General features: G+C 46.1%; 1 protein-coding gene across 1 annotated transcript; it reads right to left on the bottom strand.

The window, feature by feature from the left end:
- Positions 1-4,027: 4,027 nt before the first annotated feature.
- On the bottom strand, positions 4,028-15,367 carry SMU1 (SMU1 DNA replication regulator and spliceosomal factor). Its single transcript, XM_042882835.1, has 12 exons — positions 15,266-15,367; positions 14,883-15,093; positions 14,169-14,321; positions 13,535-13,645; positions 12,702-12,830; positions 11,365-11,484; positions 10,879-10,995; positions 10,574-10,701; positions 7,894-8,020; positions 6,565-6,732; positions 6,142-6,294; positions 4,028-5,514 (listed from the first exon to the last, which is right to left on the bottom strand). The coding sequence occupies exons 1-12, from the start codon at positions 15,289-15,291 to the stop codon at positions 5,416-5,418; spliced, it is 1,542 nt and encodes a 513-aa protein (XP_042738769.1). The 5' UTR covers positions 15,292-15,367; the 3' UTR covers positions 4,028-5,415.
- Positions 15,368-15,859: the final 492 nt, after the last annotated feature.

Raw genomic sequence — 15,859 nt, 5'->3', positions numbered from 1 at the left:
GAACTTCCTATGCTGCAGTTTCCAGCCGTTTCCCCTTGTCCTGTCTCCACTCACCACTGAAAAGAGTCCGGCCTCGCCATTCTGCCCCCCACACCTCAGATATTTATAGACCTGGATCAGGTCCCCTCTCAGCCTTCTTTTCTCAAGGCTGAACAGACCCAGTTCACTCAGCCTTTCCTCATAGCAGAGATGCTCCAGGCCCTTCACCATCTTGGTGGCCTCCGCTGGACTCTTTCCAAGAGATCCCTGTCTGTTTTGTACTGGGGAGCCCAGAACTGGACTCAGTGCTCCAGATGAGGCCTTACCAGGGCAGAGCAGAGGGGGAGGATCACCTCCCTCGACCTGCTGGCCACGCTCTTTCAATGCACCCCAGGATGCCATTGGCCCTCTTGGCCACAAGGGCACACTGCTGGCTCATGGCCAACCTGTCATCCACCAGGACACCCAGGTCCCTCTCTGCAGAGCTGCCCTCCAGCAGCTCATCCCCCAACCTGTACTGGTGCACACAATTCTTCCTCCCCAGATGCAAGACTCTACACTTGCTGTTGTTAAACCTCGTCCAGTTTTTTTCCGCCCAGCTCTCCAGCCTGTCCAGGTCTCGCTGAATGGCAGCACAGCCTTCAGGCTGTCAGCCAATCCTCCCAACTTCGTATCATCAGCAAACTTGCTGAGGGTGGCCACCATCCCCTCATCAAGGTCATTGATGAAGATGTTGAACAAGACCGGACCCAGCACAGACCCCTGAGGAACACCGCTGGTTACAGGCCTCCAGCCGGACTCTGCACCACCAACAACGACCCTCTGTGCTCTGCCAGTCAGCCAGTTCTCAACCCACCTCACTGTCCACTCATCTATCCCACACTTCCTCAGCTTTGTTATAAGGATGTCGTGGGGGACAGTATCAAATGCCTTGCTGAAATCAAGGTAGACTACATCCACTGCTCTCCCCCCATCCACCCAGCCAGAGACAACATCATAGAAGGCTACCAGGTTGGTCAAGCACGACCTCCCCCTGGTGAACCCGTGCTGTTCCATCACAGCTGTTGCATCACCTTTCCAGGGACAGAGGTGAGGCTGACTGGCCTATAATTGCCTGGGTCTTCCTTCTTGCCTTTTTTGAAGACCGCAGTGACACTGGCTATCCTCCAGTCTTCAGGCACCTCCCCTGTCCTCCAAAACTTCTCAAAGATGACCGAAAGCGGTTCAGCAATCACCTCTGCCAGCTCCCTCAGCTCCCGTGGATGCATCCCATCGGGTCCCATGGATTGGTGAACACTGGTGTTGCCTAGGTGCACCTGGACCACCTCTTCCCTGACTGAAGGGAGGTCTTCCATTCCCCAGATCCTCTCACTAATCTCCAGGGTCTCAGATTCCTGAGGGGGAGCTTTTTCACTGAAGACAGAAGCAAAGAAGGCATTCAGTATCTCCGCCTTCTCAGCATCCCCCGTTACCAGCACACCCCCATCACTTAGCAGGAGAGCCACATTCTCCCTACTCTTCCTTTTACTGTTAACATACTTAAGCCTTTTTTATTATCCTTTATCCCCTTTGCCAGATTCAATTCCAGGTGGGCTTTAGCCTTCCTCATTGCATCCCTGCAGACCCTGACAACATTCCTGTATTCTTCCCAAGTGCTCAGACTCTTTTTCCACATTTCATGGCCTTCTTCTTTCCTTTGAGTTTGTGCACGAGCTCCTTGCTCATCCACACAGCTCTCCTGCCACCCTTCCCCAATTTCTTGCTCACTTGTAAGACACAGCTTTGTAAGGCCTCATTTGTAAGGCACAGTGCAGGAATTATATAAGCTCACAGAATCACAGAATGGCCAGGGCTGGAAGGGACTCAAGGATCATGAATCTCCAACCCCCACCAATGCAGGGCCACCAACCTCCACATTTCACAGCAGCCCCATCCAACCTGGCCTTGAATACCTCCAGGGATGGACGGGGCATCACAGCCTCTCTGGGCAGCTGTTCCAGCACCTCACCACTCTCACAGCACACAACTTCCCCCTGACATCCAACCTCCATCTGCCCTCCCTCAGCTTCAAACCATTTCCCCTTGTCCTGCTGTTATCTACCCCTTCAAAGAGTTCCACTTTTCCAAAACCACAAGGAAATTCTAGATTCCATATTTTCTTAAGAGAGGTACTGTAGTTCTCAAATAGAGGATAGCACTGCAAGGCGTAATGAAATCAGGAGGTTCCTGAATCAGACACTGAGAAGTCTGGCGTAACAAATGCCACCCTTTACTAGCAATGCGTATCTTCAGGAATGCCCAGGTCCTGGAGATCAGGGGTGATTATGTGTAGCTAAGGCAGATGGACCCTCAGTAGAAGAGGGTAAATATTTGAGTAAACTCAGTTACGTGAGCATGTAAATGTTATAAATACATACGTGCCCGTGCCCTGATGAGATGTATGCACAACTGAAGAGTTGGCAGGTGTGACTGCAAGGCCGTACAGCCAAGTTTCACTGATGATAGCAACTGGGAGAAGCCCGTGGAGACTGGAACAAAGCAGTCCTGTCTTCAAGCTGGGCACTAAGAGGACCCGTGATGCTACTAACCAGCCAGGCTCACCTCGATCCCCGGGAAAGTGATCAGAGAATTGCACAACTATGAGTTGGAAGGGATCTGAAAGCCCATCCAGTTCCAATGCCCCTGCCATGGGCTGGTGGGCACCCACTAGGCCACGCTGCCCAGCATGGAGGCACCCACAGCTTCGGTGGGCAGCCCGATCCAGGCAAATTACTATCCTCTCTTCACCTCAGCCACTCCATCTCCTTGTACCTGGCTCCACAGAGAGCTGAAGCATGCCAGCTATGCCTTTTCTAGTTACGAAACCCAGTATATAGCCTACACTTTTCTCCCTGGACATTCAAATCTGAGTTTTCTTGCTCTGTCTTTCATAGCTGCCGTGATTCAGGTCGCAGGATGTTTTTACAACTATCCAACTAACAGTTCCATCAACAGGAACTGGAGCTGAAGTAGCTATGCTTAAAAAGGACTCCTTAAGTTCATACAGGCAATAGGCAAAGAGGAAAATGCATCACTGATTTTTACCTTTAAGTCTCTGGAAAGCGTTTTTTTTTGTCCCACCTTCTCTCAGACTGAACACAGTTGTTACCAAGCTGCTCAGAATCACAGTCAGGCCACCTCACCTGAGTTCACTGTTCAGAATCCTCTGCAGCACGTGGAGTTAGGTTCACATAAGCCAGCAGCCACCTCTGAAGATTATTTAGTCCCTCTAAATAGAGAATATAGCTGCTGCTCAAGTCATTCCTTATCTCCACTTTGGGAAGATTGAACCACTATGATTTAGCAGATCTGAACTGACATATGAAACTTGATAGTATCCCCAGTGCCAAAAACACTGCACTCTCCTACGTATCACACAACTGCCTAATTCTAAGTAAAATAGTCCAAGAACAAAAGTAAGGTCCATGGGTGAAGAAGCAAACAATGTTTTCTGTAATGCTAATGCAAGCATTCAAGGTTGTCTTCCAGAAATCTTATATTCAGATAAAAACCATGTAACACCTGGCTAATTCTCCAGAGATAAAATCTCTTCCAAGATTACACTGAGAAGCAATTAGGAGTGTTTTCAAGACTACCATTATAGTTTCATGCCCCGTGTCAGTAACTGTACATATTACAGCCACAGCCAAGGAGGTAAGTCGTGCCATGGTCCTTTCACAAGTATTAGTGCACACTATTTCCTGCTTCTAAGCCCTGGGTAGTTGAGGCAATAAGCTGTAAAACTTCTAAATAAAAAACATAAGAAAGGCCAGATTTCCTCTGAAAATGTACTTAAAATCTTTAAACATTCAGGATTTGGACAGGCAGTTCTATTGGATTCAACAACTTTTCTTACAAAGAACAGTGTAAGATACCATTTAATCATTTGAGGATTAGCAGTTCCGTGTAACCTGAAAGGGAAGCCAGCAACAAGTCAGATAATAAATATACTGTCAGATGTTTCCAATACACCAGTGTATTTTCAGGCAGAAAAAAAAAAATAATCACCTTTTGCTATCTAAAAAATAACTTTATTGCTATATCTAAGGGAGTAAAAAACAGGTTAGGAAATAAAACATTACAGCTAACATAGACCTAAATCTAGGTTTGCAGTGAGCAAGCAGTGCTGCATAAGAAGTTACACTAAAATGTTGCATTTCTTTATACTGGTCACACACACAGGTCAGTGCTAACGGGTTGCCCCTGGCTGACAGTCAGTACTTGCACCAGGGTCATGCCCATCAGCTGAGAAAGACTGTGAGCTTAACTTGGAACTCATTTATTAAGTCACAAAAACTTGCTGCTGTTTGAAAGAAAGCATTCTACAAGAAATTAAAACAGGAGGTGCAGCAGATTTGGATCTACATGCATTTGTCAAATCATTACATACAAAACATTTATTTTAGCTGCATCCTATAAGAGCTGTTGTCAGATTTTGTAAGATTCTGGTGAACATTCATAATGGTTTGCCGACATCTCAAACAATCACCTGTTCCAAACAGAAGAGCCTGGGATTATTCCACCTTAGTGTGGGACCTAAGTATCACTGTTACCACTAACTAGGCCCACCTGGGTCTGCCACGGGCTTTTTAGAAGAGGAAGGCAAGTTGAAATTCAAGGTGTTAATGGAAGTGCAACATGACTGCACTGAGGACTTGGTCTGTGTAAAAAGGCCTGTTTTAGATACTGATCCCGAGGCCTGTTTCAGTTACAGCTGGTCTGACGACAGTATCCAGCCAGGGAATTCCTTCCAGCCTGGAAGCAAATGAAAACAAATGACAGATACAAAATAGGAATTAAAATACATTTCAGTGCCACGTTAGGCAGTTTTATAAAGGGACAGCCTATGAAACTGGGAAAAAAAAACTGTTTCATTCTGAGGAAGCTTTGTGACTATGCATAATGAAAATGAAACACAGCAAAACACGCCGGGCTACAAAAGTTCAGTCTTCGAGCAGAGGACAGGGTAGTTTTATCTATATCCAGGAAAACTGCCTTCGTTTCAGCAGTGGAAAGTAGGAAGCCTTCTTATCCCCGTATCATTTAAAGCCTTCTTATCCCCGTATCATTTAGTGAAAGAAAGTACTCTCCTCTATTCTGGTAGCCTGTTGTATGTTTAATTCCTAGCTCATTCACGTTTATGAAGAGCACCTGAGTTCACGCTTCAGGAGACAGAGCAATCATTCACGCAGAAGTTGCTTTGGCTGATCTGGTAAAAATAGAAGTATAGAATCTAAAATCAACTGATCTATCTAGCAAAAATCTAGCTAATTTTGTCTGTAAAACTGAACTAAAATTGAGCAACTATCATGCTCTGTGCATTTAGACCTTGCAAAAGCACAAACATCAACACCCTGCAAACAACAGGCACGCTTCAGAGCTTCTTGTAAAATCAGGTTATGGCTTCCAGAGCTTGAGGAGGCCATCTTCACTGTAAGTGGCAATCAGGTTCTGGTGAGGGTGATGAGCAATGCCAATGACATCTTTCTCGTGAACCTAGAGAAGAAGCAGAGAAGAAGCTTCAGGAGCCTTTCTTTAGCATTAATTCAAGCCAGGTATTTTCAAACTAGAGTAGAGGAAAACTGAACTGAGGGGCAGAACAGTTTGTGCATACAGTAAAAGCAAAAAACCAGAACTTCGACAACATTAACTTCCAGCTCTTGTGACACAGCGATTACATTTTTGTTGGCAGAAGGACAATTTCATCTCCTACCTGCTGGAACCCACTACACTGAAATGCTCCCCGTTAAATGCTGACGTTCAAAGCTGGCACCTCTGTTTGGTGTAATCCCAGACAAATTTAAGCCTGGCAGCTTTAACTCTAGCAGCTTGGACAGATTCTCTACCAGCTAGAGCCCAGATTAACATTTGCTCTAGTTTATTTAACAGTTTCCACCAATTAATTCTTGTCCCAGGGAGAAACATTTTCAGAACTATTAAGATCAAAAATGTTCCAGAAAACAAAGCCTCAGCACATTCCGCAGTCAAGCACTCTGGAATGCAGTCGCTAGCAGTTGTGGCTGCTAGAAGGGAAAGACTAACTGGTAGAAAGCCTCTGGCAGACCTCACAGGTAACAAGCATTGAGATCATCAACTCTGCAGAGGCTCAAGCTACAAACTTACTGTCAGTGTCCTCTCCAGCTTGCCAGTCACTGTGCTAAAGCAGTAGAGCACAAAATCTTCACCGACACAGTAGATCCATTCACCACGAGGAGAGAGTGCACAGCAGACAAAGTCACCACCTTCTCTCTTACCAGAGCTAAAACTTCTTACAATCTGCAGAGACCAAAACATTGCACAAGATTAGATTGGGGCACACAGTTACCATCTTCAAGGCAAAAACATTTAGGCAGTACTAGGTCTATTTAGAAAACATCTCTCTCCATATCAGTAACCACTTCCTGCAAGTCAAGATACTCTGCTAACCGCGTCCAGAGCAGTTTGCCATGAAAGTGAATTGGAGAAATCAGGTCGAAACCCTGCCCAGGATGCTGGTGTTCTTAGAGTGACTAACAGACGTGAAAGGACACCAGTAAGGTCACATACCTGACCCTGCATGTTCATAATGACAACTGTATTTGATCTGTTGCAAACAACAAAGTGTTCTGGGTTTTTGGGCAGCAGAATGACACTGTTGACAGTGATGTCTGTCCCCGCTGTGCTGCCAAGGGACTTGAAGGTGTTGGAGCACTCTGTCGTCTTCACGTTCCAAACCTAGCATGAAAAACAAAATTAATTACCTTCAAAGAAAAGTAAACAAAAATTGCTTTTTGGAGCTGAGGTACTAAACTCAGATTTTTTAATGCCACTGAAGGGAACTAGGGATGGATGCACATTGTAAAACAATAAGAATTATTTTGAAGTGTGGACACCATGAAAAGTTTCTCTATGAATGACCTGAAAGTGAGTTACTACTGTCCAAATTCAGCCTGGATCCCTCTCTTTAAGGAGTCTGTCCTTACAAGCAAGTCCACACTTGCTTTCTGGTTTTAGCTAGCACCTGTAAATATATGTGTGGCCACTGCACATGCAGCCTTCCTACACATGACAGACATGAAGATGGTGAAATAGCAAAGCCTCTCTGATACCACAATAAGTGTTGTCCATGTGTTGCTTCACATACTAAAGCAGGCTTTTCCTGCCATTCAGAAACAGGAAGTAAAACTGCTTATTCAACATCCAAAATGAAATTTAACTCACCAGCTGTGGAATACGTATATAGTTTACATGCTAGTATAACCAAACTGGAAGACAGCTACTGCACTACTGGGGCAGTCTGGCAAATAGGACAAATTCAAAATTAAGACTCCAGTGAATACAAACAAGATCCATCACACTCCTTCTATCCACTCCCATCTATAAACCACCTCTGTCTCCTTACCCCCACAGCTGCACTGCACCAAGGTCCCACACAGCACAGCTGCTTCTATAATTTATTTATTTTTATTTTTTTTACAGTCAGTAGGACACTGTACACAACAGTGCTTTACTACTTGTAATTATTACAACTGTTCCACTCTTAGCTGGGGACCAAAAGCCAAACGTATCATTTCAGCCATCAGTGCCATTAACATGAGGCTATCCAGCTCATACGTACAGCAAAGGACTCCTAAGCACCAATAAACCAACAGGTACTCAAGAAAATGCCATTGTTTCAGACATAGAAATCCCCACGTGTTCGGAAGAGAAGCTCCATTCCCAATTCTGCTTCCAGAAGAAGCAGAAGCCAGCAGCAAACCATGCACTGACATCCTGCTTCCACAGGCACGTGGGAAGGGATGCAGCAGACTGAGGAGACCATGGACCATTACCAGGTCTCATTTGCAGCACTTTACAGCAGAGGCGCGTTCTAAAGAAGGGTGAGCATCACCTTACCTTCACCGTGCCATCAGAGGATGCGCTGATAATATAGTGACCATCCTGGGTAAAGGTAGCTTCATTGACGAAGGAGGAATGACCACGGAATTCTTTTAAAGTTTTGCCAGATTTTAAACCATGAATCCTGTCATGCAACAGAAGTCAGATGTGAGTGAGCAACTGAAGTAGTCTGAATCACCACAGTACTTTAAATCCGAGCTACGTTTGACAGGCAGCAATAAGAAGTGCCAAAAATCTCCAAACTGTATTTGTTTTTAACCACAAATCCCTTTCAAAGATGCTGTGTGCTCCAGTAAAAACCTTTGAGAAAAGCCATTGCTTTTCAACTTCAAGGACTCGTACGTAATATATTTTAGAAGGCAAGACTACAAGAGAGAAGTTATGAATCTGCCAAACAAAAACTTCAAAGGGGTAAGCACTGTCTTCTCTTCACTGTGCCACCAAAGGAAGCACTGATAATTCAAGTTTGGATTGACCACTGAGGGTCTCTTGTTCAGCAGGTTCCTTGCAGTAAAGCTGACTGTTAAGTGATACCATCTTGCTTAGGGCCTTGGAAAGGCTTCTTCCAGTGGAGTTAAGACAGTCTCCACAAATAGAAATGTTCACTGCACACTTCCACCAGTACTGAGTGACACACAGAAAATAAAAGAGCACCAACCAAAACCTTTCTGTGAAAAGTATCTCTTTATACCAGCATTTTTCATTTGAAACCTCTTCCCATAATCTCTTTTTTTTTTTTTTTTTTTTTTTTTCTGCTGTGCAACTTCACCATTTGCCTGCCTATGGTATGGTTCATCTGCACTGTGACTTGTATGGACTGATAGCTCCATTGAGCTATTTTGTAATGCCTGTTCACTGTGCAGTTGCTTTCAGATCTTTAGCAGTACCCTCATTTTCATCTACAACAATACCATTACTGCTTGCAGCACAAACAAGAGGCTAAGGCTAAGGTTATGTAATCCCGTTCAATTAAAAATAATCACATGAAGTTGTTAGGCACTGCATCAATCAAATTCATACTACAAATAACTCAGTTTAGAAAGGCACAGATAAGAAAGCTGGAACCCTTGGCAAGATGGACAGATGGAGTGTGAAAAACTCTACGATGCTGAGACCTGATTAATGCCAAGTGCAGCACAACCTCATGCTTCAGAATCAAAGAAGAACTAACTGGTGGCAGAAATCTTCGGAAGAGGACCTGGCAGTCCTTGTGAAGAACACACTGAAAGCCAGCAGGATGCTGTGGCAATGGGGAACCCAACCACACAGCAGCATGCATGAGGCAATGCCCAGTCTGAAGACCAGGGCTCCCTTCTGCATGGAAAAGGTGAGGCCATCTCTGGAGTGTGATGTCCAGTTTGGGGCCTCTGCTACAAGAAAAGAGATGGACGTGTTGGAGAATCCAGTGCAGAGAGGGCTGGAGGAAGTGATTTCTGAGAGGAGCCACATATGTCACAGAATCACACGGTGATTCGGCTGCGAGGAACCTGACATAACACATACTCCAATGCTCTCTTCAATGCAACAGCTTCCAAGTCCAGTCAGGTCACTCACATCCAATTTGAGTTTGAAAGTCTTCAAGGGTTGAAATCCCTCAACCTCATCCAACTTTCTCCACAGTCCAAGTGTTAACTTCAAGGCAAAAAAAAAAAAAAAGAAAAGTAATAAACTTATAAACTATCAGAATTTCCTTTTCTGGAACTTGTTCCTCCTAAGAGCCATGTACTTCTGAGAGAAGGCTGGTGCCATCTTTCCCATGACAAGTTCTAGATGAGCCAATGAGACACCTCTTTCAGCTTTCTGTTTTGTGGGTCAATCAGACCCAGTTACCAGCCTGTCTCTGTATGTTATGTGCACCTGAAGAGATACTCAGATCAAAAGTGAGCACCCTAAAGCTAGCTGTACTGGCACCTCCTGAAACACGTGGCAAGTCCTGTCCTTGAAGCTCTGCAAGTGCATCAACCTGGCTGACTGAGAGCACCAGGTCTCTGGTATTCCCTGTCAGAATGCTGGGAAGAACCGATGCCCAGAAAACACGTTCTTTGGGTCCTTGTTCTTGTTCCCCCCCTCTGAGAGCTCTCTTGACCCGAGAGGAATGGGGGGGTGGATCTAGGGACGTGAACTTGGGGAAGTTCTACTGCACTCAGCCACTATCAGGAGAAGCAGAGAAGATGCAGCAAAAATCTTAAAAATGCAGAGAATTTGTAATAGATAGAATAAAAAGAGGAGCCCATTGTTCTGCTGCAGAAAAAAAACACATGCTGGATAGAATGAAGTAATGTCATATCACCTACTGAAGGCAGTGAGTGTTTGCAACTGAGCTGTTTAAGGCCTTTTCAATAAATGTTCCTGTCGTGGAATCCTTCTTACCGTCCTTAAGTTTGTTACAGGAAACGTTACTTCTGAAGGTTGACATCTGTCTTTAAGTTGGGAATCTCATGGGAAATAAAACATTTGAAGTTGATCTAAGCAGCAGCAGAGGTAAGGAAGCACTGTGTCCCTGCAGCTGGAATAAAGCTGTTAAGCGCGATGAAAGACTTTCAAACTGCCCCTCTCCAACCCACAGAAGTCAGCTCTCCTATCAGCATCTAAACTCTGTGAAACACAAATCAAGGTTTAACCAATTCATGCCAACGCCATTTTCCCCTGCATTACAACTCACATTTTCTCATGTTACCTGATTGTCTGATCAAAAGAAGCACTAAGAATTTGGCTGCTGTCCTTAGAAAAACTCAGGCATGTAACACCTTTACTGTGGGCTCGTTCAAACCTCCGCAGGCACTGACCGCTCTGGATTTTCCACACCTGCAAAGGACAGAAACAAGAGGGGTTACTTCATACCTCGATCAGCAAAGCCAACGTGTCAGAGCCCATATGTAGCTGTGCCTCTGTATTCACGCACAACTGCAACATTATTCCACCACGACAAATGAGCCTTTCAGGTCACTAGCCCTGATAAAGTTCCTCAGGAAGGACTCCTACCTTGATCTTTCCATCTTGTGCCCCAGTTGCCAGCATTTCTGTATCTCTGCTGAAGCACATGCACAACACTGCATCGTCCATCATCATAAAATTATCTTGTGCCTGGTATTTCAGATCCTAAAAGAAAGCAGAAGATCCACCAATCAACAGCAAGTTAAACAAAATTTTACGCTCATAACTATTAGCACTTTGTAACATGCTGATAGCCTCAACTCCAGCTACATTTTATAGCTTATCATCAAACCTCGGTCTTAGAAAGACCAGAAAATGCTGTTGTCACCATTTTAGGGGCAACAACAAATACCTGGAAAGGGGAAAAAAGTGTCATCACAGAAGGAAGTTAGCGATAAGGGAGAATTAAATCAATGTCAGGATCCCAGGCCAACACAGAGCACCAAGCAGGCATCCTTCACGGCCTCACAGAAGCCAACAAAAGCACGCAGGCTACCTGCTCCAGCTCCTGAGCTGCCCACAGAACAAACGTACCTTCCGAATCTTCCCGGTGGTGAAGTTCCACACTTCAATGAAACCATCCACAGAGCCAGTGACCAGATACTGGCCGTCAGGTGAAAACCGAGCACACTCCACGTGGGACTTCTGCCCAAACTGTTTTATACAAGAACAGAAATTAAGCCTGATAAGCTACCTAAATGACAACAAGCGATTCACAATAAAAGAAAATCACAACCTCCTTTTGGCCATAAACTCCAGTGTTGCCTAGAGATGTGCAGTCACACACCTAATATTAAGGTACAAGGTCTTTTTGTATACATATATTCACCTGGTACTGGCTGCTAACCTTCAGCCAAGCACTACATACTGACAAAAACAGCAATTTTGGTTAGCTTTTCTTCAGTGAACTGTGAATGTTAACAAATACCTTCTCAGCACTTGGTACCTATCAGCAGATTCCAGAAATCCTGATGTATTGCAAGTTACATCACTGGGAATCATTGCTTCTCTAGGGACATTTTCACAGAGCGTTTGATGTTTTTTTTGTTTTTCAGCAGAAAAAGAAACAGAAGTGATGATGGTAAATAAGTATAACAAAACGCTTTCACTAGCCAATACATAAATCCAAGATAAGCACTGGAAAACAGAACAAATTCCTACGCAGCATTACCAAGCTGCCACTGAAGACAAGGAATAAATCTCACAAAATCACACTTCTGAAACACGGTATCTTCTGATCACTGTGAAAACCAGTAGAGCTACCAAACTGAGCTGAAATTTCTTACTGCACAGGACTGACTGCTAGGTAAATTTCAAAGGCCTCCACGTAACAAAACTGCCTGTTCCACACCATGAGAGCTGCAGCACCACAGTGTCACCACAGCACAGCTTTCTTCCTCTTCTGCAATCTACACGGCTGAATTCTTACAAAATAGACAAAACAGATACTGATTACATTAGCTGACAAGTCCACCATCAAAACTTCAGTGTTCCTCAGAAATGCTGTGCACACATATTAGCTTAAAGCGACAGTAACTCTATCCAGAAACAAGCAAGAGGACTAAGAAAAGCAACTCCTAAAGATTCTTTATGGAGAAGTCAAAGGAATATTAAATGCTTCAACCACATTCACAAGTCCCATGAGCACCTAATCTTGTCAAGGCACCTTATTTCAGGCTTTGTTAAGGAAAGCCTTTGTTTCTTTGATGAAAGAAGGCGCAGAGAAGAAGGAGAGAGGGAAAGAAGTAAAGATTACTGGCAATAAAGAACAGACAAATTCGGAGAATCTGTAGCTCCAAACATAAAGCATAGGAAGGAAGCAGCAGTGATGATACAAGTAAACAGGGATACCCAAAGTAAACAAAAATCACCTTAATATGTCTGCTCAGCTGTGTGGGGAACTTCTCTTCTTCCACATCTTTCACAGCTGCTTTGCCTCTGAACAAGTCGATTGTCATCCCAGGAGGAAGCAGGCCCTGATGCTGCTGCCACTTCAGGGCCTTTTCAGGAGTTGAAAACAAAACCCACTCTGTCAGTTAATAAACACCTTCCTCCTCAAAGCTTTTTTGTTTTTTTTAAACAGTGAGTTCAGCTCAAGAGCAAACGAGATTTAGATTATGCTTCCTAAATTATAACCACAATAAGAAGGGAACGGCGTGAATGACCTGATGGCCCCCCTTTTCATTCTCCCTTTGGTAAGCATGACACAGTGTGTACAGAGTGTGATGAGCCTGATCTCCTACTGGCGTAAACTACCTGACCTGCTGCTCATCTGCCTAAAACATCTTAGATTAAATTCAAAAGCCAGGCCACGTTAATTATGGCAAGATTCTTTTTAAGCCTGAAAGTACAAGTTATGAGATAAGCCACAAAACAACAAAATACATGAAAAATTGTCTACATAAACAAGCATAATTTGAAAATCAAAAGGTATCTTAAATACAACTGCAAAATGGTGTGTTGTAATGCTTATTTTGAAAATAATCTCTATGCATTATTTACAAGGAGAAATCCACTACATAGATTCAGAGGGCTAACATCTGCTGCAACTACCAAATCCCTGGAGAAAAGACCACTTTCAGCTACATGTAAAAATGCAACACTTGAGCTCTGTTTCCATGGAGTTGAAAGATGAACTAACCCATATTTCATCTTATAAGACAAAGATCTACAGAAACTGACACAGTGATATTTCCCCAGTTACCTGCCCCAACAACGCCATCAGACGAGATGGAGGCACCACGCTGACCTCTCCAGCTAAAGCCTGTGCAATAGCAGCTCTCCGCTTTTCTTTGCTGCTTCCATCAGGATATGCCTAAAGAGAAGTCATCTCTATGAAGTGATTCCTCCTATTTTTCAGACAAAACTTCATTGCTCCAAACTGAATACATTTTCAAGCAGCCCCCGTCTTTATTTCCAGTCCTTCAAACACTTAAGGTTTTCTTTCACTAAGAACGTCAGATTTACACAATCAGAGGTCATTTCTTCCTACTACTATTATTACTGTGCAACATTAGTTTCATTTACAAAACATTTTCTTCACATCTGTAAGATAAGGGAGGTATCAAATGAAGAACACAGCATCACCCTGTGGCAGGACAGCAGAACAAATCCTGAATTTGCACCAGCAAAACATTTCACTGTTCTGCTGCCCTGTGATCAAGAATTACACATCAGTTCTACACACTTCATAAAACACCTGGAACTGTGAACCTGCATGTTTTTACTCCCAGAATGTAAAAGAAAATATGCTGTAAGCCCTTAACAGTTTGGAGCAATGCTGGGAGTCAAGCAAGACAGCTTAACATTGCAGAGTACATGGGAAGAGCATAACCTACCTCACGAGGATCAAAGTAAGATCTGGCCAGAAGGTTTTCAAGGTGAATGTACCGCTCTGGCTGAGTCTGCTTCAGCATGATCATGGGATCTGTCTGCCTGAGGAGAGACCTGGCAGCACCCAGCTCCCGGAGCTCAATCAGCTCCAGCACAACCTGCAACAAGGGATTAGCATCTGCATCAGCAAAGATGAACCACCAGGGAGGGCAGAGTTGGGGTTAGGAAAACATTCTTCCCCAGAGGTCAGAGAGCGTGGAATGGGCTCCCCAGCGCAGTAGGCACAGCCACAAGCTGCTGGAACTAAAAGAGCATCCTCACAATGCTCAGACGCGCAGTTTGTTTTTCAGGTGGTTCTGTGTGGTCTAAGCTCTTTGCTGTGAGAGTGGTGAGGTGCTGGAACAGCTGCCCAGAGAGGCTGTGATGCCCCGTCCATCCCTGGAGGTGTTCAAGGCTGGGCTGGATGTGGCTCTGGGCAGCCTGGGCTGCTGTGAAATGTGGAGGTTGGTGGCCCTGCGTGTGGCAGGGGGTTGAGCTTCGTGATCCTTGAGGTCCCTTCCAGCCCTGGCCATTCTGTGATTCTGTGTGGAGCCAGATGTTGGACTCTGTGAGTCTGTGAGTCCCTGCCAGCTCAGAAGAGCCGATAGAAGGTTCTATAAGAGAGCACGTGTAAAGCAGAGGAGGCCTAGAGAAAGTCGCACACTGCTCGTACTGCTCACCTGCTCGTAGAGGTCGATGAGGGTCTTGTCGGGCAGCTTCAGGGACTGTATGGCCTGCAGCACCGTGTCCCAGTGCCCGCTGTTGATGTCGGCCACGAAGCTCTCGATGCTGTCCACGGTGTTGAGGGACACGGTCGTCTCTTCCTGGAGGGTGGCGAGGGCCCGGTGCAGGCTGTTCTCCTTCAGGTACTGCATGATCAGCCGGATCACACTGCGGAGTACAGCCCGGCTCACAGCAAGGCCACGCCCCGCCCCACAGCCGCAGCGGTGAGGGGATCCCAGCGGCCACCTCCCACCCTGACACCGCTCCGAAGCACGGCACGGCACGGCACGGCCCGACCGCCCCGCCCCGCCCCGGCCCCGCGCCGCCGCCACACACTCACTCGGAGGACTCGATCTCGATCGACATCTTGAGAGCCGCGCCGGAAGTCCGCGCTGCTTCCGGTCTCGCGACAGCGCACTTCCTGCAAGCGCCGCGCGGCCTTTACCACGTGACGGGGGGAGGGAGAGGAGAGACGCCCGGCTCACGTGGCGGAAGGCGGGAGGAGGACGGCGCGCGTGCGCGGTGCGGCACTCCGCGGGGGAAGGCGGGGAGGCTGCGCCCCCTGGCGGTGGTGCGCGGGGACGCGCGTAGGCTGCGGGCCGGGGTTGGCGGGCTGAGCAGCGCCCCGGCGATCCGCAGGGAGACTGAGTGCAGCTGTGGGTTGTGTCTGGAGGCCTGGAGCTGCACTTGTGGCCGAGCACGAGGCTGAAATCCAGCGGGGCAGGGAAGGCTTCCTTCCTTGTGAGCTGCCCCCCAGGCATGTGCCACCACAGCAGCCCAGCTCGGGTGACAGGGCTGAGCCCGGGGCCTGCTGCCCTGTGCTGGCCTGGGCGTGGGGAGAGCAGCAGGAAGGCCGGGAGTTGTGCTGCAGGTCCAGGAGCTAACGGGGTTTCTTATTGCCCCTCTGGTTTGGAACAGGATGGCCGCTTCACGT

This window comes from Lagopus leucura, unplaced genomic scaffold (genome assembly GCF_019238085.1).
Source record: "Lagopus leucura isolate 7727_CA_CO unplaced genomic scaffold, USGS_WTPT01 Super-Scaffold_100036, whole genome shotgun sequence".
NCBI lineage: Eukaryota > Metazoa > Chordata > Aves > Galliformes > Phasianidae > Lagopus > Lagopus leucura.
The sequence above is the reverse complement of the archived record's forward strand: the minus strand, read 5'-3'. Positions and strand labels throughout refer to the sequence as shown.

What these genes read in the sequence shown, in the direction of transcription:
- SMU1 (XM_042882835.1), bottom strand. Translation starts at nt 15,291, where the DNA reads ATGTCGATCGAGATCGAGTCCTCCGA. An exon ending in AGCTGAGCAGACATATTAAG is followed by an intron (nt 11,485 to 12,701) that starts GTGATTTTTGTT and finishes TGTATAAAACAG; the next exon opens with TTTGGGCAGAAGTCCCACGT. An exon ending in CCACCGGGAAGATTCGGAAG is followed by an intron (nt 10,996 to 11,364) that starts GTACGTTTGTTC and finishes GCTTTCTTTTAG; the next exon opens with GATCTGAAATACCAGGCACA.